This window comes from Astyanax mexicanus, chromosome 3, assembly GCF_023375975.1.
Source record: "Astyanax mexicanus isolate ESR-SI-001 chromosome 3, AstMex3_surface, whole genome shotgun sequence".
Lineage (NCBI taxonomy): Eukaryota > Metazoa > Chordata > Actinopteri > Characiformes > Acestrorhamphidae > Astyanax > Astyanax mexicanus.
In genome coordinates this window covers 52,230,358-52,255,887 of record NC_064410.1, presented here as the reverse complement: position 1 = coordinate 52,255,887, position 25,530 = coordinate 52,230,358, and the positions used below count along the sequence as shown (strand labels likewise).

The window sequence follows — 25,530 nt, the reverse complement described above, 5'->3', positions numbered from 1 at the left end:
GATTTATACACTCTATGGGCAAAGGCATCAGGACACCTGCTTGTTGTTATTGCCTCTTTTGAAATAAGCGTTATAAAAAGAGTTCATTATTAAGAGTTTTTGCTTTTGTTGAAGTAACTGTCTTTACTAGATTTTGAAGTGCATTCAGTGGATTTGAATGTATTCGGCTGCAGATTTGTTCCAGTGACTCACTAAAAGTGTTGGATGATCTTAAACCTCATCAACAAATACCAACCTCATCCCGAATGTATTGAATGGGATGGAGCTCCAACCTTCCAGAGAACACAGTTCCACTGCTCCACAGCTCAATACTGGGGGCTTTATACACCCTCAGTCTAACTCATACCTGGCTATAGGCAGCATGGTGCTTAGTAGTTTAGTGGTTGCTTGTTTCTGCTCCAGATTCTGTTCAATTCTATTGGCAATACTCCCAATACTGAACAAGCTGTGTATGCGTATGTATGTGCATTTACACATCTGTGTAAGTGAAGGGGTGTCAACTATGAATTAATTCACAAAAAAACAAAATTAAAACAGAACAAATGAAACATTTGGCCAAAGGCTGAATAACTTTTTTTAAGTGTTTATTCATTTTGCCACTTTTTAGAAAATTATACAGATTAAATATCCTAGATTAATTTTTGTTTTATTTTAAAGGGAAAAAAAATCATTGTTTGGTATACATGTATGTCTTTTCACTTAATCAAATGAACACTGAACACACTGTTTTGCCATTCATGGCCCAATAATTTCACTTGCCGGCTCAATTCCAATTTTTGCCATAGAGACAGACAGAAACCATGTGAAATTTGCAAATTTTTGCAAATTGTTTTATTTTTTTAATGCTACAGCAACCCTTGCAGATAGTTTTGTGATGTTTAGTCATGCAAATCTGATCTGATTACGCTGTTACAAATAACAGTGTGAACAGTCGTCTCAACAGATCTAAATTCGAAAACAGCCATAGTATTGTGGGATGAGAATGAACTCAACTGGGAGTAGGCCAATTTAAAGTTGGTCAGACCTGGAGCCTCACCTCCCTCTCTTTTGGCTGCTTTCCTTCAGGAGGGTGCATTGCTTGTAGCCTACATAGGGAGTAAGAGGAGGAGGAGTACACTAGCCTACTGTTCCTGTTTCTACAGAGGGAGCGAAAGGCTAGTGTCAAGGCTGCCAGGAGGCTGTAGATTCATTGCCCCTGGGAGAGAGTGGAGCTAATTCTGTCTCCCTGCAGCGAGCTTCATAGTGTGGCCCTATTGAAGAGTGCAGGAGCCCGGCTTCTTAACTGCCGGGCTTGTCTGACGCACAGTAGTGACGAGCCGGGGCCTTTTCAGGCTGCAAACCCCGTCTAAAGGTCAGGAGAAAACTAGCTGTCGAGACACTGTACTCCATCACAAAGCCTCGACTGAGATCTCTCTCACAGCCCATTTCTCACACAAAGGCTGAATGGGCTCGTAGTTGGGGGTGTGTGAAAGAGTGTGAGAGAGAGAGAAAGAGATTGAGAGAGAGAGAGACTGAGAGAGAGATAGAGAGGGAGAGAGAAAGAGAGAGAGAGAGAACCCCCTCTGCACCTCTTCACTTCTTTCGGACACAACAATGGCCTTTGTCTACAATGTGCCTCCATTCTTTTTAGGGGTTCCCGGAGGGAGGGGTTGTGGTGGGGCTGCTTCTCCTTAGTAACAGTGACAAAACAAGCCGGCCGAGGACGAGAGAGGAGCTTAAACACTTGCTGCTCACCACTGACAGATCCTGTGTGTGTGTGTATGTGTGTGTGTTGCGATGAATTAACGATAAAGAGCCTACAGGAAAATAATCCGGAGGGGAGTCAGGGTCAAAGGAACGTGGACAGGAGGTACAAGAGCAGAAAAGAGCAAGACAGGAGAAGAAAAAAAGGAAAATCAAAAAGTCTTGGACACATCCCGGACCTGGAAGATGTGTGGGTGGGTGTGAGTAGTGTGGACGTGGCCAGCCAGTCCCCTGAGGAGGGCCCATCAGTGGCATCAGGGATCAGGGCATCTTCACACAGTGTTCTCTCACACCTTCGTTCAGCGTTCCTGTACTTGTGGACGTCACAATGAACCCCGAGACTCAATACGAGGACTCCGTGTCCATCATGGTTCTGGAGAACATCAAGAACAAACTTCTGCACGCCTTCAGAACAACAGCCGAGCCAAGAGCCTCTCCAGAGAGCAGCACAGACCCCTTCAGCTCCAGCAGGAGTCTGCAGGCTAATGAAGAACTTCGGAGAGCCAAGATCGATGGAGCCATTAGCTGGCTGCGTTCAGAACTGGTGAGTTAGTTGCATTTCTTTAGCCACAGGTTGGTGAGCTTATTGGGATCTCTACAAAAATTTATATTTGAGGGTAAAAAAAGGCTCAGTTATTATCTGGTCAGGATGTTGAGCATCTTCTCCTTGTTCTCTTCAAAGAGCAAAAATCTTCAATTTCAAGTTATTTATCATTTATATTACATTTTTTTTAGCTTACCAGAAGAGAATTGCACATATTGCAATGCTTATAATGTATATATGCATATATGCATATGCTTATTAGTGGTTATTAATATATAATAGCAGCTATTCAGATTTTTTTGGAAATTCCTTTTACTGGAAGGCGTTGATTCTTTACTGTAGGAACACAGTGGTTTCCAATATAATTCCTAAGTCATAACATTAAAGCTACCTGCCTAATATTATGTAGCTCTCTCTTCTGAGAACAGAATAACTCTAGACTCCTCAAGACCTCTGAAGGTATCATGTGGTATTAGGCACCAAGACATTACCACCAGGTTTTTTTAAGACCAGTAAATTGTTAAATTGTTATTAACACTGAACTTTGGGAATCTGCCACAGATCCTGAGATTTTGTAGATGTTATTACCCAGTCGTCTAGCATCACAATTTCCCTGATTCCAACTTAATATCTTCAAGTACTGACTGTTCACTTGCTGCCTAATAATGTAGATCCCATGCCTAGAGTGCCACTGGCAGTAACCAACCAATCCTGTTTACTTCACCCTTCTGTGGTTTTAATGTTCTGGCTGATTTTATCATAGTGTCTTTTATCATTTGTTTAAATGCCATTTTAAACTGTTTGTCAGATTTAATAAAATAACGCAAGCTTTTAGAAACTGTTATGTTGGTGTCTAGTCTTGTTTTATACATTTATATAATATATAATATGAATCAAAGTGAGAAACATAAAAGTGAAATTTAGATCCATATCCAGTTTATACAGGTAACGACTCTTGTAAAGGAAAAGTGTATTTAAGTATTTTTTTTAAGTATATTTAACATGGAAAAGTACATACTATTTTAAACTGTGTACTTAAATACATACAACTTATGGCAACTTAAGTATATTTCAATTGTAATTATGCTATATTTAAACACAACATGAAAGCATTAAATTGTACTTTTGAGTGCTTTTTTCATACTTATTTTAATACACTTGAAGTATATTGTAAATGTACTGCTTTCGTTTGTACGCCCATATTGTTCAAACCTTAATGCTACTGGGAAATAAATAATTTCCCAATTAAATAAACAATTTAAGCATTTGCTTAATGCCACTATATATATATACTATTAACACATCGTATAATTTAAAGCATATTGCTTAAAATACATTTTATGAAAATACAGAGAAAGTATATTTAATGTGTATTTTCATAAAGTATATTAAATTGAAAATGCACTTTTAGTATTCTTTACCTAATTTAAACATACTTTAAATGCTCTTAAGTTTACTTTCTGTTTTTTTCAAGGGTAATGCTGGTAGAAATGTCAGATTCATATTTTAATGGTCTATAAATTGCTTCTATTGATGATTAACAGGACGGGCACTGAGTCCTGACCTGACACTGCTGAATGCTCACAGTGGTTAAATGCTGATGTGTTGTCCTGTCATTAACATGCAGCTGGAGATGCGCTCTCAGGACCGGCAGCTGGCCCAGACTCTGCTCGGCCTCAACACTGAGATCCAGAGACTGCGGCGGGAGAGCGACCCGGTTCTACTGGACTCTAACAGCACTGACCAGCACTGACCAAGCACAGGAGAATCCACTTCAGCTGGACAGACTGACAGGCTTTCTCTGCACATAGTGTTCTGCTTTCTGTCTGCTTTTTGAAGCTACAGCAAACATAAGGGTTCCTCTATGGTTCTGGAGTCAAAAGTGGTCTTTCTCCAATTACACAACTCCAATATACCTTATTTGGTACCTTTATTTAAGAGTGTACTTGAGTTGCTAATGCCAAAATCTGCATTCACTCCTTCACCTTTTTCGCATTTTATTATTTGCTTTTTTTTAAGGTGATTTATGTGATGATATAATATTGCTTATGAAACAAATGAAGCATGCTTTATTATGTGAAGAAAAATGTAAAATATGATAAATGAAATGAAAAGCAGCATGAATGAATGAAGTTTATCTGTCTATAAGAAAGGTTTGCACTTGTTTAGAAGTACAACAGTAAGCACATGCCCAAAACACCTTACATTATATTTGTATAACTGTAAATCCTAACACAGAATCTATTCTGAAGTATTTGGTAACAGAGACCCACAGGGTTCTATATTAGGGTTTATGAAACGGATGTTAAGTATGAGAGTAATGCAGTTATAAGGGTTAAGAGCTGAAGTACAGGGGTGAAGGAGATAACTTGCATCAAAAGCTATGCTAATGCTTTATTTCCTATATGTTGTTCTCTATTTTGGAGATTCATGGTTTTGTTTGTACAGTGCTTATTCTTAGAGCATGCTATTTTGTAAAGCAGTGTTGCTACAGATCATAAAAGAAATTGCCACACCATTGAATGATTGAGTCTTTTATAATGACATTCAGTGTGTGATTTCTGTCCCAGAGAATTTACATAAAATGCACAAGTATTTCCATCTTCACAATCAAAACAGTGTCGTCACAAGATCATCCTCAGTACAGTAAAAACAACAGATTTAGGTACTGTACATGTCCATGTATTTATCTAGTAAATTAATTTCAGTAATTAATGAAAATTAGCATGTTCTTGTCTGGGTTGTCAACTTGGAGTTATGTGATTTATATGCCAATCAAAATCAATACAGATGAAATCTAAAAGAATATAAACATATGATGGTACCACAAACCTATTCTTCTCTGTTCTTCAATTCCTCTTATTTATCCCAGTCAAACACTGGGCTACCCATTAATTATTTATGGGTAAGTTACATTAAACATCTGAACATATCTTGACACTCCTTTTTAATTAAACTGGCCACTCTAAGATGCAGCCACTTCTAATACAACTGTAGTATTGCACACATAATGCATGTATTACTGTATTATAATTGTATAATATTTGAAAACAAAGTATTGTGACACATCCCTTAATCATCAGATTTAGCTAAATATGTGTGTTAAAGCTGCAAAAGAGTTACAACTCTTAATGTCTTTAGAATAGGATGATATATGCTCCCAACAGCTTTTGTCCACCTAGTAGAATGGAATGTTCTGGATCTGGAGAGAACACAATTGGCCTTGTTCTCTCTGGGGGGGTAGATGGAACTCTTTCCCCTCATCACTCCAAAGGGTGATGTCGATCAGCACAAGGCGTCTGTGAGCTGATGTATCGGAACCGAGTTGCTGCGCTTTTCTCCGAGTGCACTGTGATGCTACTCGGTAATGCTACATCAGCAGTAGTTTGAAAAGAGGCAGCTGACTTTGCATGTATCGGAGGAGGCATGAGCTAGTCTTCACCTTCCTGGTGTTGGGGCATCACTAGTGAAAGGGGAAGTCCTAATGAGTGGGTTGAATAATTGGATGTGTAACTTGGGGAAAAAACGAAAAAAAAAAAAATTCAAAGTGCTACTTTGAAATATAAAACATAATTTGGCTTGTTTGACACTTTTTGTTTACTTCATACTTGCATATGCATTCCTTATATAAAGTTTTGATGTCTCCAATATTAATTTACAATGTAGAAAATAATAAAATAAAATAAAATAAAAACAATAAATGAGACTCTTTCACTAATGTTTTTTTAAAGAAAGCCTGCATGGCTAGTTGCTTAATTTTATACACCTGTGACTGACGATATGACTGAATGAATCAACTGAATTCAGTGATTAACAGTTGTGCTCCAACACTTTTGTTTATTAAGTATGGTGTGTGTGCATGTGTGTAGTGTTATTAACTCCCAAAGAAGTGTTTTTGAATGTTGTTGTATATGCATTAATCCATGCTTTACGATTATGAGGATGACACTAGTTGTCTGTGAGGTATAAGGCACATATTTGTCCAAGCATTTAGCTACATACACATGACATACTGTACACACAAACTTCTATATCTACAGAGAGCTCCATCAAAAGAAAGCCTGTCAGTAAACAAAATTAGGACATTCACCACAGAGAACAGCAGCCTCTGTCCTCCAGAGGCCTTGTCTGATTTAGAGCTGCGATAACATCACAATTCACATTCACGCAGCATTCCGGCCTACTCTCAATATGAATTACTGCTACTGAAACCCAAAGCATGCACTTTTCAGAATGCAAGCCTTACTCTAGTGTAGGAGTTGCAGTATGACAAAAAAAGCACAGCATTTGCACCCATTTATACTGTTTCACTAAAACATTGGCTCTCATACTGGTCCTCAGGGTCCCTCAGATGGTCCACATTTTTAATCTATGACTTCTATATTAGAAGTCAAGGTTGTCACACGGTAGCCCGTGTCTATATTGTGTTTTTCCTGTCCTGTTTTTCTTGCCATGTGCTCCTAAGGGCTTCTAAGGTACTGTCTCCGCTCTAGCCCCACCTGTCTCATCTGTAATCCCTTGTGTATAGTTTGTAACCTTGCACCCTTGATTCCTTCCCCAGGTGTTCCTCACCCTTGTCATGTATATAAGCCCCTTTAATTCAGTGTTCCTTGTTAAGTCTTTTGTGTAATTTGTAATCCCTTGTGTCTGTAGTGTTTTTACTTGGTTTTTTTTTTTTTTGCGTTTCCTGTGTTTGCTTTTTGTTCAATTTTTGTTCAAAAGTGGACAAATTGTTGGTGCGCGTCTTGCTGGCGCATCTGTGACCAAGACAGCAAGTCTTTGTGATGTATCAAGAGCCACGGTATCCAGGGTAATGTCAGCATCCCACCAAGAAGCTGAACCACATCCAACAGGATTAACTGTGGACGCAAGAGGAAGCTGTCTGAAAGGGATGTTCGGGTGCTAACCCGGATTGTATCCAAAAAACATAAAACCACGGCTGCCCAAATCACGGCAGAATTCAATGTGCACCTCAACTCTCCTGTTTCCACCAGAACTGTCCATCGGGACAATAAATTATTGTGGTCTAAAACCAGGTGTTTCAGTTTCATTGTCTAACCCCTATATATTGGTCAGGGCTGTAAAAACAATATGCACAGAAATGCTTATTGTGATGTGATTTATCATGATAATGATATCATATCGTCAATTCACACACCTCTACCTTAGCCATATACACATACTATGATTTCTCGCTGAATGCAGGTAGTGATGCGTCAGTAAGCTGATACATCGGTAAGCTGATACGTCGGTAAGATGATACGTCAGGTGATCTGATACGTCAGTATAGTGAAGTGTGAATGGTGTAAATCAGGGGTCTCAAACTCATTTTTGCCGAGGGCCACATTGGCATATTGGCTGTCCTCTGAGGGCCAGACGTAACTTATAAATATAAGAAAATGTAACCAGATGTAATACAAAATGAATGTAATTACTCCTTAATGTTAAATAACTCTCAATATACTATTTATTCAATCAAATATTACAGTTGCATGGAAAAATGGTTGCTTGATGCTCTATTAACATAAATCCTTTTAATTTATAAGTTATATTAACTTTGATCAAAACGTTTGATACTGAAATAAGGCTTAATAAATATAAAATCAAAAATTGTGAGCTGTGACAGATTTAGCATTTCCTCAGATTTAGCAGTTCCTCATCCAACCACTAGTCGGAGCTGCAGCTGCAGCACCACAAGCCCGCAGTCTTTGCTTAGTCAGAGCTGCAGCCCAGCCACGGGCTACAGGGCTCAGCTGAGCCAGTCTGGAGCGTTTTTAAAAATTTGTAAGTTCTTCTGTGTATGAAATAAAATAACCCCACTAACCGGATAATACAGCTCTCTACAGTTCATCTTTCAGCCCAAGCAGCTAACAGCAGCAGTTTAGAGCAGCGTCACGGAGGCACTGCTCGGATTACATTATAAACAGGTCAGTTAGCGCGCTGCTAACCTCAGGATGTTTATAACTACGGAGTTTAGTGGACACACCACGGCTGCAAGGTTAGACTGTTGAAGGCTACTGAAGACTACTAAAGCAGGCAACGCAGCGTAAGCAAAAAAAAAAACAAAAACCACACACACACACCAAAATACAAGTTAAGATAAAATATGAAAACGAACATAATAAAGCATAAATAATTAAATTGAATTGCGGGCCAGATGTATGTTTATTTTGTTAACCCGTGAGGGGCCGTATGAAACCGCGTCGCGGGCCGCATGTGGCCCGCGGGCCGCTACTTTGAGACCCCTGGTGTAAATGAATGTGAGAGCAGCACAGGTTTAAAAAATGTTTGTTCAGATGACGTGCAGCAGCTCTCTAAGGCACTGAGCTGCGCCGGCAGAAGGCCCTCTTTGGTATACAGCCTACAGGAAGTGGACTGTTGCGATAGGGGGAGTAGATAGAGGGGTAAAAACACATCTCTCCTGAATAAGAGGAGGCACTGCTCCCCCCTGTCTCGCTTCCTGAGTCCCAGCATGGCTCTTCATCGTCCTCCTGCTCTTCATCATCTTCATATTCCAGAGAACACTCCTGCTTCAGCTCCTGGATGCCAGCGTGGAGGTGCATCAGCTGCCGGACTAGAGCCTGGTCCTGTGAGCGCATCTCCATCTGAAACACAGAGGAATACGACATCTAACTCATTCATGCAGTGAACACACACTTACTCACACACATAAGCGGTTTCGCAACCTTTGACAGGAACCTGGAGGTACAATATATATCATGATACAGGGGTTACGATTAAATGTATCGCCATATATTGTGATACTGTAACATATGCTTTACAGATGTTATAATATGCAATGCTGTAAATAGCAGGTAGAGATTAGTCTGGAAAAATGTTGGAATATTTCTTTAATTTAATTAACCATCCGTTGTTGTCCATGTTCTTTAGTACAGCTCAAGCTAAAAAACTGCCATAGTAAGAAAGTCTGAGTAAAGTTTTCTTTTAATCCAATCAGGACAGTCAGATCTAATCACAGAGTGCAACACAAAATAAACCACTGTTTGATTCCCATTTATACATATAAAAAACATGTGTGTTTTTGAAAATCAATACAGTATTGTATTAATAGGTATTTGTTTGCATAAAATAAACATTTTTGTTTTGTATAACATACAGAGCATTTATTTTCAGAAAATGAGAAATGGCTAAAATAATAAAAATGATGAAGAGCTTTCAGACCTCAAATAATGAGTTCAGAAATCAATATTTGGTGGAATAACCCTGTTTTTTAATCACAGTTTTTATGCATCTTGGCATCATGTTCTCCGCCACCAGACTTACACACTGCTTTTGGATAACCTTATGCCTTTACTCCTGGTGCAAAAATTCATGCAGTTCACCTTGGTTTCATGGCTTGTGATCATCCATCTTCGTCTTGATTATATTCCAGAGGTTTCCAGTTTGGTAAAATCAAAGAAACTCATCATTTTTAAGAGATTTCTTTGTTTTCCAGAGCTGTATATCAATATTTTCTAACAGCCCTAGTGTAAGAACACATACCAGAAGTGGCATGCAACCCTACGTTCATTTACATTAAGTTGCACCCATTGCTGACAGACTCACACAGCTTGTCTAGTCATTGCAGAGAGGCATTGCCAGAAGAATAGGACTGTCTATAACATATAACATGAACCTCCTGACAGATTACTTGAACATGTCTAATTCCAGGGGTGGGCTAGAGGAGCATAAAGCCCTCAAATATTAAGCAGTGGAACAACCTGTGTTTTCTGGAATAATGGGGCTACATCCAGTACTTTTGGTGGGAAGAGTTGGGGGGTTGGGGAGGGGATGAGGTGACGATAATTTAACACCCTGACCTCATTAATGCTTATTATTGCTGAATCCAACCAAATCCTCATTGCAATGCTCCAAAACTGAATTGAAAAAAGAAAACAGGTCACAATATTTTTAGATGGATAGATGGATGAATAGATACTTGTTGAATTAATCCAGTTAAAGCATCCAGTACCTTGAAATCACTGTAGATGATAAAATACAGTCAAAGACCACACTGAAAGTATAGATAGCTATACAAAGGTATATAAACTTTTTTCAATCTCAGAAGAAGTAAAGAATGAGCAGATGTTCCAATACTTTTGTCCATATAGTGTATAGTGCATACTAAGTAAGATAGGTACGCTAATAGGCCAGTTTGTTTATTCTTAGCCTGTTTACAGTTAGTTTAAGGGTTTGTATGAACGTGTTGCGCAATGTCGTCCCTTCTACCCTTTCAGGTTGGTTAAAAGACAGCCAGCGGGCACCCTGCAGAGTGCTCATTAAGGAGTGCTGAGATGCTGAGGTATTCACATACTGTCAAAACACATTTTTTAAGGTTCAATGGAAAGTCAGGCTAATCTAAGTCTAAACAATGACTCAAACAGACACATTTACCATAAGTGTAAACAGAAGAGACCCACTAGCTATTCCAAAGCAGCGCCACAGTGCCGGTCCAAGGTTAAGGTACCAGAGCGTTGACTGAGCTTCAGCTCATTCCTTCAGTGGAGCGAGTGTTTCAACTATTTCAAACCTAACAATGTCTCTTTCAAATGCTAATGTTCTATTCGTCTTTTGGCTTTATGAGGAGCCGAGGCAGTCTAATTGCATTCATTGTGAGGAAATAATATCCTCAAATTCCAGCACATTCCACCCCTGAGCAGGTCCCAATGCAAGGAATGGAGGGAGAACATAACATTCCCGCCAAAATCGTTCCTTTCTACACTAATTGCTTTGTTATGAATGTGTTGGGGTTTGCAGTGAAAGACACTTGTGCTGGGATTTCTCTGTAGAGAATTCTCTCTAAGAAAAGGAAAGGAACTTTCTCTAAAGCTTTTTTTTAGCTGGAGACCTTTCTGAACCTTCTGGGGAAACATTTCCCGCACTCGAGTGCATGTGCTAGCTAGCTGCTGTTTTCCTGCATGTTTCTAAGCTTCCTTGAGCTTCTCGCCTCAGCCATTGCAGCAGACTGAACCATGACTAATGTCCTGTGTTGGAGGGAGCAGAAAACAATGCTCAGCCAGCCCTGTGTTTCTACTACTGCTTTACACTGACCACTCAAAAAGATGAGCACAAGATCTGATAGGAAGTGATAGTAATGAGTGGCAGGGGTCAACTTCTATTGCAATCATGTTTTCCAGTGAGGTTTGGAATCAGGGACTGCAAAAAAGCGTTAACTATGGGGGCCTTTTTTTAAATAATCAATAATAAAAAAAAATCCTGAACAAAAACATCATAATACATAATAAATCAATAAGTTATAATAAAGCTACCTAAAAATAATGATATACATATGATATATGTATATATATCACCCACTCTCATTTTAATTTTTATTGTTTTTACTTTGTATTTATTAGTTTTATTTATTTATTATTTATTTATTCTTATTATCTAATTTTATCATTATTCCTTTTACCATTTCTTATCACTCCTCTCATTTTATTTCATTATTTACTTTTACTATTAATATTTTATCTTTATTTAAAATTTGATAAATTCTTTACTTTTTATGTGTTAATTTTTATGATCATTATATTCATGGCCTATTTCTAATCTGTTATCTAATGTTTTAATCCCTTTCATACTGTTAATGCTCGGCGGCATTGTAAATGGCGGTCACCCTCAATTTACTCTAGTTAAAATTAGGGTTAATTGATGATTGACACATACACAGAAAGAACAGCATTCATCATTAATTATTATGTTGCATGCATGATGTCTATAATTATAATCTGATAATCCCATTTTAGTATTTGTTTATGCATTTTATGTATCTTAGGTGTAAATGTAGAGAATGGATTTTAAAAACACTAATTTTATAAATAAATCTAATAGCTTGCAACAATTACCTTTTTAAAGATTTTTCAGTATTACTGCACAGCCAGAGATGAGCTCAGTTTAGATGCACATCTGTTGTTCTATAGAAGTCAGAGTAAGCATAAACATGTACTGAGAAACCTGAGTAGTGTGCTAAAATTATGTACTTAAATAGATTTATTAATCAGATTTAGGCTTTTATTTAATCTCAGAAATTAAGAGTATACTTTTACATGACCTGATTATGACCAGATTATTGGATCTGAATATGTTTGCAAATTCAAATGTAAAGTTCATTCAGTTGTTAAATTAAAATGTGCATTTAAGTATAAAAATACTGAATAAACATTCATATATACAGTTTTAGGTAAACAGGGACACTGTAAAAATTGTTTCAGTGTAGCCCTTGTCGAAAAAACTACACACTGATGGTGGGTTAGAGGTTATGCAGTGAACTTCAGTATTTCAAAGTTACTAAAGAAATTTTAAATAAACTCATCAAGTACTATGAGTGACATTAACTTGAATAGTCTGTTAAATTTACCTGCAGTTTTAAAGTTTATTTTTTTAGGTAAATTACACACCACATTCTTTCAGTGTAACATAAATAGAAAAATATTTGTTATGTAATCTCCACTTCTGATTACATTATTATTTTGCAATGACATATAATAGTGTAATTATAAGCAAAAACATAACATAACCTTATTTTACTTGCTAAATACGTTATGTAAATAAGGCCTATTGGCCTTCACAGCCTATTACACATTATTACATATTTTATACAGTGTGGTTCTAAAATATGAATAAAATTAGAAGATTTATCAAGTCAAAAAGTAAAAAATCCAGTCTGTTAAACTGTCATTCTTCAGCTGGTTTGTCTCAGCTGCTGGTGTCGTGGATATCTGAGACTTTTGTTGTGAGGTCTTTTCGAGTGAGGATGACGGCTGTAAATGCCAGGTGATTTATCTGCCGCTGCCCATGGGAGTGCTGGGTGTGGGCTGCTGTAATGGTGACCTCTGCGTGTCAGTGACAAAGACGCAGTGAGATTTTACTGTCTGGCAGGAACTTCTCAAACAAGCGGGATGGCCTCTGCTGTTGTTGGGCTTTGAGATGGCTTTGACCTGCATGAGCCTGAAGTCACCATAAAAACACACTGGTGTTATTTTGTGTTTGGAGACCACCCCTGAGTTTTTGTAGACCATCCTCGACAAGAAAACTAAATGGCTAACTCTTAACTGTTGTAATTCTGCTGGACGTGACTGATTAAAAAGGAACTAAATTGCTGACAATGTATACTAAACAGGATATTTATGATCTTCATATAGATACAGTATATCTAAGTACATTATGGTGAAGATGTTGTACAAATAATTGATTCCGATGTGACATAAACACACAAAAAATAACACGTATTTATAATTGAGAAGAAAGTAGCTGAGATCTTGTGATCTAGTTGGAAGAACTAAGTTTAGTTCCAGATTTCTCCTGGACATCCCCAGCCAGTGTCCCAGTGAATGTGTTCAGTTCCATCAGCAGCTCACCTGATTAAACATCATTCAGCTTTGATTTATCAAACCCGGAGTTGATATAGTGATAATTGCAAATTATACTAGACTCTATGATGGAGACGTATTAATAAACACAGTTACTTTGTAAATTCATGTCTTTTGTATGAGTGTTATTTGTATTTATTGTGATATTAGTGGTAATTTACAGGTGCCTAAACTATTCCATATCTCATGAGTTAATAAAAATACTATTTTTATTTTTAATATTTAACCTTAACTTTAACTTCTAGACTTTTCACTTTTATACAGCCTTTTGATCTATTCTCAGATAATATTGCTTGTTTTGAAACTTATTTAATGAAATACACAAATAATAAATTAATAATGAGATAAATATCCAAATGTGATTCATTTCAGTATCATTATATTACAACAGTTTGAAGTTTGAATAGAGTAACAATTATATTGTTACAGTAATTTTATAATTTTATTTTCTAATGTAAATTACTAGAGAAAAGAATAACATTAGTACCAAATGTGAGGATTTGTCAAAAGTCCCTGGACTAGTTTGCAAAAGTATGTTATTTACGGTTGCCAAAACTATTCAATTTCTCATGAAATATTATTAATGATATATTTTTAAATATTTAACTTAGACTTTAACTTCTAGACTTTTCACATCTATCCAGCCTTTTGATCTATTATCAGATAATATAGCTTGTTTCAAAATGTATTTCTTGAAATACACAAATAATAAAACAATAATGAGATAAATATCCAAATGTGATTCATTTCAGTATAAATTACATTACAATAGTTTGAAGTTTGAATAGAGTAACAATTATATTCTTACAATAATTTATTTTTTTTTCTGATGTAAATTACAAGAGAAAAGAATAACATTAGTTCCAAATGTGAGAATTGGTCAAAAGTCCTTGGACTAGTTTGCAAAAGTATGTTATTGACGGGTGCCAAAACTATTTCTTGAAATACACAAATAATAAAATAATAATGAGATAAATATCCAAACGTGATTCATTTCATTTTAAATTATATTACAGTAAGTTTGAAGAGAGTAACAATTATATTCTTACAATAATTTCATACATTTATTCTAATGTACATTACTAGAGGAAAGCATAATATTAATATTAAATGTGAGAATTGGTCAAAAGTCCTTGGACTAGTTTGCAAAAGTATGTTTTGCATATTTCAGTGAGAAATGTTTCCTATATATTGTCACTGTTCTAAGAAAAAAGTAATCAATTTTACTTTAGTACCTTATTTAAACACAGTAGCCTGTGCTTCACTATATTTCTGTATTTCATGATGATCTGCGATAAAATCTTTCACATTGAAACTCACTTTTACTAAAAGTTAAAAGAGATTTTTTCTTTACCTGTAAAGATCTTTGAGTTTTTCTTATGACATGATATATAATATTGATTTTAAATACTATTTTCAAGAATATAGTGAAGATAATGTTTGTCCAGGACTGAGAAAGACAGATTACAATCATCAGAACATTAAAACAAGAGCAAAGCTACTTTTTAAATGGTCAACTGCACAATTATAAAACCCTCTTATCAGGTCTTACCAGCTCTCGTCTCAGCCAGGCCAGAGCACTCTCGATGTCCAGTCGTCCGGTCTGGTCACAGCCCACGTTCTCTGGCCTGCAGAGGTTCTCTGCTGCTGGACGCTCTCTGAACATCACTGCTGCTTTGGGGTCTTCGAAGGAAGCTTCCTTACAGGAGAAATCTCGGAGTCTGGTCAGCACCACTTCCATTCTGTCTGGGATGTTTTTTTTTTTACTTCTGAAGATGTGTTATCTGCAGTGCTTTATCTCAGCTGTAATGAGGACAGCTTTGTCTCCCAAGCTCTATGTTTCTATTTTTGTTCCTTTGACAGCTCTACCTGCGCCTACGCCTGCTAAGAGAAGTGAGAGAAACTGAGCTGTTAGTGGTGGTTCCCAGTCTCCTCTGGGAGGGATATAGTGGCGGACCCTCTGTCTCTTCTAGCTACAACTTATTGGGAGTAGCATTGTGTGTGTTAGTGTGTGAGAGTGACGCAGACGCAGGGACGTCAGCTCTTGTCTATTGTGTGACCTGCTGACGTTTGTGTTTACCTTGAACCATGGCGGTCCCTCCCTCGTTGAGAGTGGACATGTGGACATGGAGTTGCCATGGTTTTGTGAGCAGTGGAGCTCAGGACAACTGGGCAGGCTGAGGAATGTCCTTGGCACTGGCTGAAGACACAGCAAGCAACAAAAGAGCTAAGATGGAGTGGGACTTCTTCTTTACATCTGTTGAAAGATGGTCTGATTCCGCACACAAAAACATATACAGACACAGACACTGGAAATGAAACTTACACAAAGAAGAACTGTGACTCAATCTGGGATCAAGCTATTCAGAAGTGGATGAGGTAGTCCTGCTGTGTAGATCAACGAGATTGGGTGTAGTGATACAGATTTCTTGACATTTTTTATGTTCAATTTTGAGGTTAAAAGTCGATTTTCTCCAGTTCGAATCCTGTTCATGTAGCTTGCCAACGGCTACCAGAGCCCTTAGAGAGCACAATTGGCATTGATCACTCTCTTGGTGGGTATACGGTGATCTCTCCCCTCATCACTCCAAAGGCGCACTCCGTGACGCATCTGTGAGCTGATGTATTGGAATCGAGGCGCTGTGCTTTCCTCCGAGTGCACTCTGATGCTATTCGGCAATGCTGCATCAGGTGGTGGCTGACTTCACATGTATCGGAGGAGGCATTTGCTAGTCTTTACCCTCCTGGTGTTGGGGTATCACTAATGATAGGGGGAGTCCTAATGAGAGGGTTGGGTAATTGGTCTTGCAAATAGGGGGAAATGGGAAATAAATTAGAAATAAAAATGATAAAAAAGTCGATTTTTGCTTCACTTTTTGTTGTAGTGTCCAGATAGTGAATAGCTTTATTAATGCAAGCATTGACAAAACACACCTTGGATTGCTGCAAGTTAGGTTTTAGGCAGATATGTAAATGATTACAGGTGTGGTCTTTTTAGACACAAGCTGTATAAAAGGCTCTCCAAGGCTACTTTTGGGTAGTGTACCTCCTGGTGAGAGCTTGCTGACTGCTACTGAAAATATGCCTATATAATGCACTCACAGAAATCTTGAGCAGGTAACAGACTACATAAAATTGTGCCTTATTATGCTAAGAGAAGCAGGACAGTTGTTTTAAAGAATGGCCTCCATCGTTGCTACGCCATCCATCAGCCAACCACAATTGCCTTCATTTAAAGTAGTGTCAAGAAAGAGAAACCTAGGTTCTTTTATGGATCTGATAATGGTTAGGTTTAAGTATGAAGGCCTTGTGTTGAGCTTTTCATTGCTGTCTTTATTTTGTCACTGGCAGTGGTATCCATGAAAGAATGGAAATTAGAAACCAACAGAAATCTCTGATTCACTTTTTCAAACACCACCATAACTTCACATCTGTGCTAGATAGATAGATAGATAGATAGATAGATAGATAGATAGATAGATAGATAGATAGATAGATAGATAGATAGATAGATAGATAGATAGATAGATGATTTAGGCTACAGATTTAGGAATTTTGGTAGTACTGAATACTATCAGTGCACTTAATCTACACCTAAACATAACCTACTACACCTCAACCTAGACCTAAACGTACCCTAACATAAACATAACCCAACCTTTACTCTAACACTAAGTATATTAGAATATAAATTCTTACAATTTCTGCCTTCTTCCCTTTTGAAGAAGCGCCATAACAGAGAAAAGAAACATGAATGTAACTGTAGTGACATTGTTTTTTTATTTTTTTCTTGAAATAAATGGAAGATATGCTGTGTGTATTTAACAAAATAGTGTCAGCAGTAGACAGGGGATTTGTGAATTATAAAGTATGTACATTCGAAATACTGTATCTTCATACAAAATCTATTGGGGTCTACTTAAGTCCTATATGTATGAATATTATGAGATTTTATTACTACTGATCTGTTTCTATTAATTCTTTATTACATAATTATTTCTGTGGTAAAATGTACTTTTAAAGAAAACATTACACTGATTAAAATATAATATGTCAAAATTAAATGTTTTTCAACCAGGTCTGGATAAACAATAGAAAAGTAAGTAGGCCACTTATTGCATTAAGAAACCACTTTTCTGTCAGTATTTCTAGATTTAGGAATAGACTTTACACATATTTTAGTGATAACGACTCCTATGATAAATGTCAAATATACTTTTTCTTATATTTGTGTAATAACCAGCAATTAGAAGTTTTCAAGTAATAGGTCTTACAGGTTTTGGGTCAACCGACTGCATCACCCTGTATCTGCTTGGTGTTATAGCAATCCATTTAAATGAATGACAGTTTTAAGCACAGGACAAAAATAGCCACACCACATGTCGAGCTAAATTTAAACCTGAATTATTCAACCATTCAATTCAGTCCAACAAAGATCTCACAACTTCTCTGACGTCACCAGAAGACTTCAAGACTCCCTGAAAGGGTGATTTATTGGAGTCTGCTGATTCTCAGCCAATAGCTACCCCACTGACCCTGCATTAATGCCCCTAAAGAGGAATACTCAGACCACTGGCAACACAACAGAACAACTCTACATGCAGTCTGGTTTATTTGTTGCTGTTAGCTCTTAAAACCCTCCTGTTTTGTTCACTTTATTTCTGGTCAAAAATAACTGCCTATATAAAGCTCTGGAATAAAATAAGAGACCACTTAAAAAAGATGAGTTTCTTTGATTTTACCAAATTGAAAACCTCTGGAATATAATCAGAGGAAGATGGATGATCACAAGCCATCAAACCAAGCTGAACTGGTGGAGGAGAGCATGCCAAGATTCATGAAAAATGTGATTACAAACCAGGGTTATTCCACCAAATATTGATTTCTGAATTCCTAAGTTTATAGAATAAGACAACAATGTATATTTAAAATGGAGTAAATTTATTTTACTCAAACATATATCTGTAAATAGAAAAATCAGAGAAACTGAAGTGGTCTCAATTTTTTTCCAGAGCTGTATGTATACCGTGTTAATTTCTTAATGTACAAAAATGTAATATTATAATGAGTCAGTTATTTTTGAAGAGGAATAAAGTTAACCAAACAGGTGGGTTTTAAAAGCGAACAGCAAAGTATATATTTATCACAATAGCGTTTGTTGTAATTAATGCAGGCAACTGTGAAACAGGAGATTTTTCCCCTCTATTTCATATAACATTTTTAGTTATTTTTACTAGTAAAAATATTTAGATGAAACAGATTGTGCTATTTATTACAGATTGTTTTGTGTCAGAGTTTGCGTTTTATTTTGGCACAGACGTTTTGTATTGCAGTCATGAATGCTTCACGGGTTATCAGATTAAATAAATATAATTTAAATTTTAAAGGACAAAACTGTGAATTTACCAGGAACACAACATAAGGGTTAATTACCTAATCTGTAACTACTGCATCATATTAAAGGGCAAGAGCTGTCCCTCATCATCTACAGTAAATCTATATCTGTAGTTATCAGTTTAAAAAAACGTAAAAGGAAAAAAAATCCCATCTAAACCCCTTTACCTCCCCCTTGTGGTGATGGGGAACATCTACACTGTTTTAAAGGGTCACACACCTTAACAAATGAACTCTACTGTAAAAGTTCAGAGCTGAATGTAATATATCACATCTAGTACCAAGCAGGATCACTGCAACAAGTGCATGCATGGCATGATTAGGCTGATTCCCCCTGATATTAAACATACAACACATTTATATTTAAATTTCTGCAGACCTAAAACGTCTCTCCTACTCTACAGCATGCCCTAACCTATGTCTATAAATTGATATTGTATATATTTATATTGTACGAGCCCCACACCCCTTATTTTTTCTGACTCACTGCATCACAGAACTGTAAGTTTGTGTGTTACTGAAAAAAAGAAAATAAAACACTATATCTCAGTGCTTCAGCATTTGCTGCGATACTTGATGTTATACTTTTTTGTTTACTAAAGTAAAGAGGTACAAATGAATATAAAGAAAGATAACTTTTATTTAAATTTTAGATATATCTTTAACAAATTCACCAAAACTTTTACTTATATTATTACTATCCTCTTCATGTACACTTCTGTTGTCAGTACTTCTGTCAGTACTGTTTTAGTTGTTGCAGTTAGTCACTTTTGTTATTGCTGTAATTCCTTGGCAATATTGTACTCATTACAGTCATGCTAATTATGCTACTAAATATAATTCTTGAATCAGTAGATGTAGATCCTTATCTGATCACATTAAAAAGAACTGAACCACCTACTACAACAGACAGCTGTTTATTTGATATCACATATTAATAGAAAATATGATGCTCACAGAACAGGGATTGGATATGGATTCTTTTAAATTCAGTCTATCACACCGCAGCATTTGTACAGATATAGAGAACACAGGTTATGTCTGAGCACTAGAGGAATTTGGGTTAGTGCTGAGAGTCAGACCAGCAGGTTTTGGTTTCCTGTGCCTGCTCCTTTTCCTTTTCCCCCCTTCTGTCCTTTTGGGCTGCTGTGGCATTGGCTTCTTTTTCTTTTTCAGGCAGCTCAGAGGGTTGGGGTTGCCAGATTTCCTCTTGCGTTTTTTGCCTTGCTGCTCCTCCCCATCTTTGCTGAGGCCCTGCTCAGCTTTCAGGTTCAGGATGCTCTGCTGCTCGGTCGGGCTCACCAGCTCACCCAGCTGTGCCGCCTCCACATGCTTCACTGAACACGCCGAGGGCTTCTCCAACACCATGGTGTTTTGGATAATGTAGATCAGAGGCACTCCAGGAGTCTCCATCACGCCTTTCGTCAGCTCTCTGTCCTACAAATTAAAGCAGAAAAGATAAATATTACATTTATGTCATGTAGATTCAGCTAAAGCTTGGTGAAACACGCATGGTGTTATTTGTGACTGCTTTAATTATCAGGACAGGTTCAGGCTTTCAGAGATTATTATTATCACTTAAAACTTGAAAATGACTCAGCTTGCATCATCTTGCATTATTTAGAATATACATAAAGCAAAATACTTTTAATTTAATACACAAATTCTAATTTCCTTCTTCCCCTCCTTTCCTCCTCTATTCCACTATCCTTTTGCCTCATTTAGGCCCTGCTTTAAAATGCCTTTTTGCCTTGAAATTCTATGTCCTCCATTGCTAAATGTACATCATTGTTTGTGAGTGTCCGCAAAATGTAATGTAATAAAATGCTATAATTATAAAAAAACAAATCAAATTTTGTAGCATGAATCACTTCAGCATTATTTTGCTACTGCAGTAAACAGCCAGAGCTGAGAATTATGTTTTAATATTAATATTATATTATATTAATCTCTTAACGGCTGCTTGTTATTTCAGGCTTCGGCTTCTCACTGCTATGTAAAAAAAATTCACCTTGTTTGCATTCATTTTCAAGTAATTACTAAATAATGAAACTTACAAGATACCAATTTGAAGAATTTAAGATTAAACATGTCTTTATTTAATCTTTTACTTTGTTTAAGGAATATCTATAATGCCAGGGGGTTAAACCTCATATGCTTATAGGGCTGGTGCCACTGCCGTTTTATTATTTTAACAACAAGTAGCACACCTGATTCCACTTGTTTAATCAGTTGGTCTTCAGACAGCTGATCACATGTGCTTCTGCTTGATTTGAATGGAAAGCTTCAGCCACACCGATTCTTTGAGAATAGAACTGGTGACTACTGCTGTAATGAAAACACAATAGTTTAAATAATATGAATTACCTGTGTGGCAATAAAGAAGTGATGGGGATTTGTCTTCTCGATCATTGACAGCAGACACTGGGACGCAGGGACAGGCTCCTTGCTGTGTTTACATTTCCGTATTTGATATCTCTGCAAGATGAGTTTGGCGCCGTAAAGATCTTCTGAAAGGCTATCAAGTTCCTTCAGTGCACAGCTGTATAAGAAAGAGAATAAGTACATATTGAATTTGTATTCTTATAAAGATCACAGATGCTTAAGGTCTTAAGGTCTTTTTTTTAAAAAAATAATGCCTTAAATGGCATGTCTCCACCATACATTTCTGACCTTCTGCGTCCATATTCAACCCAAAGAGTCCTAAGATCCTTAAATTAGCTGCTCCTGGAGATGCCGCATTCTAAACTGAAGTCAAAGGGTGACAGAGCTTTTTCTGTTGCAGTTCCCAAACTGTGGAATAGTTTGTCTGTTTTTATTAGGGCATCTCCCACCATTATAGTTTTTATTTATTATTCTAATTTTTCCCATTTTCTCCCCAATTTACACGGTCAATTACCCAACCCACTCATTAGGACTGCCCCTATCACTAGTAATGCCCCAACACACCAGGAGGGTGAAGACTAACACATGCTTCCTCCGATACATGTGAAGCCACCCACCGCTTCTTTTCGAGCTGCTGCTGATGCAGCATTGCCGAGCAGCCAGCGCGCTTGGAGGAAAGCGCAGCGACTCAGCTCTGTTTTTAATTCTAATCTAAAAACATACTTGCACTCAAAGGCCTTTCAGTGTTTTTAGTAAGTTCTATTGAGTTATCTGTAAGTCCGGCATTAAACTGAATCTTGTTTGCCGACACAAACTCAGACTAATCAACGTATTTGCTGTTTAGTCTTATACATTTAATTGTTTGTACTTCTGTATTGTACAGCAATTTGGTTGTCCCTTGTGTTTTTTTTTTTAATGTGCTCTAGAAATAAATTTGACTTGACTTGACTTTATTGTCATTTACATCACATGTGGTACATGGGGTGAAACGAAATTGTATTTCCATGGTCCTGTAACACCCAAAATAGCAATTGATAAAACAGATAAATATAAAGATAAAATAAAATATAATGAAATAGATAAATACACAAAATATAAAGGAGAGTAGGAAAGTAGCTGCAACATGAAGTCCTGAAATAATGAAAAAACACAGAATTTAAGGTCTAATCCTTCAAGAAAGTAAGGATGAATACCTTGTCGTGCAGAGCTGAACTTCTCCCATGAAGTACTTTGGTATCTGCTCTCTGATCTGTATCTTATTCTTCAGAGCTGCCTGACAGAAAGTTCCATCCACTAAAATCTGAAAAGGCTCCCGAAAATTGAAGTTATATTTATAAAAACTCAGAGTTTTCTTCGCCTGTTTCTGCCGCTTTATCTTCATTGTAGCGAGGCTGCTGCTGGAGTTAACGCTGAAAATGCCCTGAGAGACTCAATATGAGTGTAAATATAATAATAATCTGATATAAACTGGTTAATCTGCTCCGCTGTGCTCCTTCTACACACACACATCTAGCGTGCTGCTTCTGCAGCGCCCGCCCTACACCGCTCCGTGCGGAAACACGGAACCACAGCTCCCCATACAGAACAGCACACCAGCTACTACAGGCGCGAACCAAAACACCAGCCGCGTGTCTGACTCTCTACCGGCTGAATAAATGTGTTAAATATATAAATGAGTAATGAGTAATCCTGTATTAGTATCCGGGGGTTCTGTACTCTGTGTTCAGGATCTGCTCTCAGTAGGACCGCTTGTTCCTGAGAGTTTCCGCCGGTCCGGTTCCGGCGTTGCACTCCTCGTGCTGGTAAACATGGCGCTGAGCAGAGAGCCCGCTGCTGCTGCTGCTGCTGCGAACAGCCTGGATTCAGCCGTTAAACAGATCCAGATAGAGGGGCTGGTGAGTCTCAGCTCTCCCCCAGAGCTACAGCAGCGGGGGGACCACCGACCCACCGAGAGTCAGCCGGTTTAATACCGGAGAGAGAGTCTATACAGAGAGCCGGAGACTCAGAGAGAGATTAACAGGCTTATGAGAGAGAGAGAGAGAGAGAGAGAGAGAGAGAGAGAGAGAGAGAGAGATAGAAAGAGATAGAAAATGAGAGGCAGAGAAGTAGACAGACATAACCCATGAATAGATAAATAGAAAGATAGACTGTCAAATAAACAATGAGAAAGAAAAACAGCAAGAGTGACATAGAAGATGGGTATAAATGATGGAGACAGAAAAAGACATATTTATGAAGAGAGACATGTTCAATCGGATAAAGAATGTTAGAGAGACAGAGTCAGCCAGCCAGAAAACACAAGAAACGGACAGATGTGTAGATAGAGAGATAAACAAAGATAAAGAGAGAGACGATTAGTCATAAATAACAGTAGAAGAGATATGTGAGACAGACAGATAAAGGGAGACATAAACAGACAGATAAAGAATGAGAGAGACAGACAGACAGTGAGTGACAGTCAGGAAATGTATGAAAGAGAATAGAGATAGAAGACAAAGGGATAAATAGACAGACATATGTAGGTAAATCGAGAGATGGACTGAAAAACAATGAGAGAGACAGTGACAGTAAATCTTAGAAAGGGTGACACAAAGAGAGAGAACAAGAGTTAGAGATAGAAGATGGAAGACAGATAGATAGGGACAGGAAAGGATGAGAGTTAGAGATGGAAATAAGAGATAGATAGAGAGACAGAGGGAAAGAGAACAAATAAGTGATTGGAAGAAACAGCCAGACAGATAGATAAAGAGAGACATAGTCACATAAATAATTAGAGAGACAAACAGAAGAGGAGAGATAGCTAATAAGACAGATAGAGAACAAGCGAGGGAAGGCATACAGATAGAGAAAGAACAAGAGACAGACCAATACAGAGTGTAATAAGTAGTGAGAGCAAAGCTTAAAAAAGAGAGACAGATTAACAGAGAAATAGCCAGACAGACAGAAAAGAGAGTGAAGAAAAAGCAAGGCATACCACAACGATTCAGTATCAGATCAAACAGACTGTTGAACCCCTAAAATATGTTAAAATAACACACACCTGTTTCTAGTATAGTATAGTATAGTATAGTATAGTATAGTATAGTATTGTACAGTATGTGGTTTTGAATGCATCCTAAATGTCAGTGCTTCATCCTGCCTATGAGATACACTATGCAGGTCATACAGAATGGTGCACTCTTTGGGTATATTATAAGAAGCAATAGTGTCAGGGCTGTACCTTACATTGCTTTACACATTCCTCTCAAAATAGACTTGAAATAACAATAACAGGCACCAAGCAATATAAAAAAAAACAATGTAATGTATTTTTTCTCTGAATATGTAATCATGTGATATTTGTCTGTTCAAGTTAATAAAATCAGTTCTCCCCTATTTCCTCTGTTACTCTACACTAAAATAATTTCACTTCAATTTTTTTAATGAGTGGCTCTAATGACTGTGTAGTTACACATTAACAATCTATGTTATAACAATGCAACTGTTTGTGAAATACATATTGCTGCAGAATATGTTATTAATCTTCCAATAATTAAATGTGAATATGAATATTTGGTATTCAAACACAATCACATCCCTAACTTCACACCACACAATAACTGTTGCAGAAATGTATATTTGTATACATGTGGAAATTCACACACACATGCCCTACTAAAATCAAAATGTCAAAATTGATGCTGACACGTGTAATAATATAAAACTGTACATCTGTAATTAATTTGTAACAATGCGTACTTCATCAGTACTTCATCACATTATTATTATTATATGAATTGTTAATGTGTATTTACACAGATAGTTATTATAAATAGGGACCAGAATGTCTCATTAATCGTATTTTAAATTGTACAATACACAACAGAATCCTCACACAGGACTGGATTAGAAAGTAAACATCCATTTTATCCAATATGCATGTGAGCCAAGTCTCTAAGTAATGTGTAATAGACTATTATATACATGTAAATAACTCAACACAGTCATTAATGTCTAAATAACTGGCAACACAAGTGAGTATACCTAGAAGTGATCATGTTCAATTTAATAAAAAAAGTATATATTTAAATTCAGCATGATTACATTAGGGAA

At 37.1% G+C, this 25,530-nt stretch overlaps 4 protein-coding genes across 4 annotated transcripts in view; 2 read left to right on the top strand and 2 right to left on the bottom strand.

Annotated features, from left to right (window-relative positions):
- Positions 1 to 1,629: 1,629 nt before the first annotated feature.
- LOC103025891 (protein FAM167A) lies at positions 1,630 to 7,598 on the top strand. Its single transcript, XM_007245736.4, has 2 exons — positions 1,630 to 2,287; positions 3,915 to 7,598. The coding sequence occupies exons 1-2, from the start codon at positions 2,072 to 2,074 to the stop codon at positions 4,038 to 4,040; spliced, it is 342 nt and encodes a 113-aa protein (XP_007245798.1). The 5' UTR covers positions 1,630 to 2,071; the 3' UTR covers positions 4,041 to 7,598.
- A 941-nt stretch (positions 7,599 to 8,539) lies between these two features.
- Positions 8,540 to 15,680, bottom strand: LOC107197541 (uncharacterized). Its single transcript, XM_015604911.3, has 2 exons — positions 15,212 to 15,680; positions 8,540 to 8,892 (listed from the first exon to the last, which is right to left on the bottom strand). Exons 1-2 carry the CDS (start codon positions 15,398 to 15,400, stop codon positions 8,602 to 8,604), a joined length of 480 nt encoding a protein of 159 aa, XP_015460397.3. The 5' UTR covers positions 15,401 to 15,680; the 3' UTR covers positions 8,540 to 8,601.
- Positions 15,681 to 19,954: 4,274 nt separating this feature from the next.
- utp23 (UTP23 small subunit processome component) lies at positions 19,955 to 23,088 on the bottom strand. The gene is made up of 3 exons (XM_007245735.4): positions 22,632 to 23,088; positions 21,421 to 21,595; positions 19,955 to 20,490 (listed from the first exon to the last, which is right to left on the bottom strand). The coding sequence occupies exons 1-3, from the start codon at positions 22,817 to 22,819 to the stop codon at positions 20,089 to 20,091; spliced, it is 765 nt and encodes a 254-aa protein (XP_007245797.1). The 5' UTR covers positions 22,820 to 23,088; the 3' UTR covers positions 19,955 to 20,088.
- A 146-nt stretch (positions 23,089 to 23,234) lies between these two features.
- eif3hb (eukaryotic translation initiation factor 3, subunit H, b) overlaps positions 23,235 to 25,530 on the top strand; it is a 111,311-nt gene continuing 109,015 nt past the window's right edge. Inside the window, exon 1 of the mRNA XM_022683322.2 lies at positions 23,235 to 23,333. Within this exon, the coding sequence (XP_022539043.2) occupies positions 23,247 to 23,333 (87 nt within the window). The 5' untranslated portion in view covers positions 23,235 to 23,246. The remainder of the gene's footprint in view (positions 23,334 to 25,530) is intronic.

Excerpts from the sequence above, each read along its gene's own strand:
- utp23 (XM_007245735.4), bottom strand. The coding sequence starts at position 22,819 with ATGAAGATAAAGCGGCAGAAACAGGCGAAGAAAACTCTGAGTTTTTAT. Across the intron at positions 21,596-22,631 it reads GTTCAGCTCTGCACGACAAG|CTGTGCACTGAAGGAACTTG; the intron begins GTATTCATCCTT and ends TTTCTTATACAG. Across the intron at positions 20,491-21,420 it reads ACTTCTTTATTGCCACACAG|GACAGAGAGCTGACGAAAGG; the intron begins GTAATTCATATT and ends TTTAATTTGTAG.
- LOC107197541 (XM_015604911.3), bottom strand. The coding sequence starts at position 15,400 with ATGGAAGTGGTGCTGACCAGACTCCGAGATTTCTCCTGTAAGGAAGCT. Across the intron at positions 8,893-15,211 it reads CCTGGCTGAGACGAGAGCTG|ATGGAGATGCGCTCACAGGA; the intron begins GTAAGACCTGAT and ends TCTGTGTTTCAG.
- LOC103025891 (XM_007245736.4), top strand. The coding sequence starts at position 2,072 with ATGAACCCCGAGACTCAATACGAGGACTCCGTGTCCATCATGGTTCTG. Across the intron at positions 2,288-3,914 it reads GCTGGCTGCGTTCAGAACTG|CTGGAGATGCGCTCTCAGGA; the intron begins GTGAGTTAGTTG and ends ATTAACATGCAG.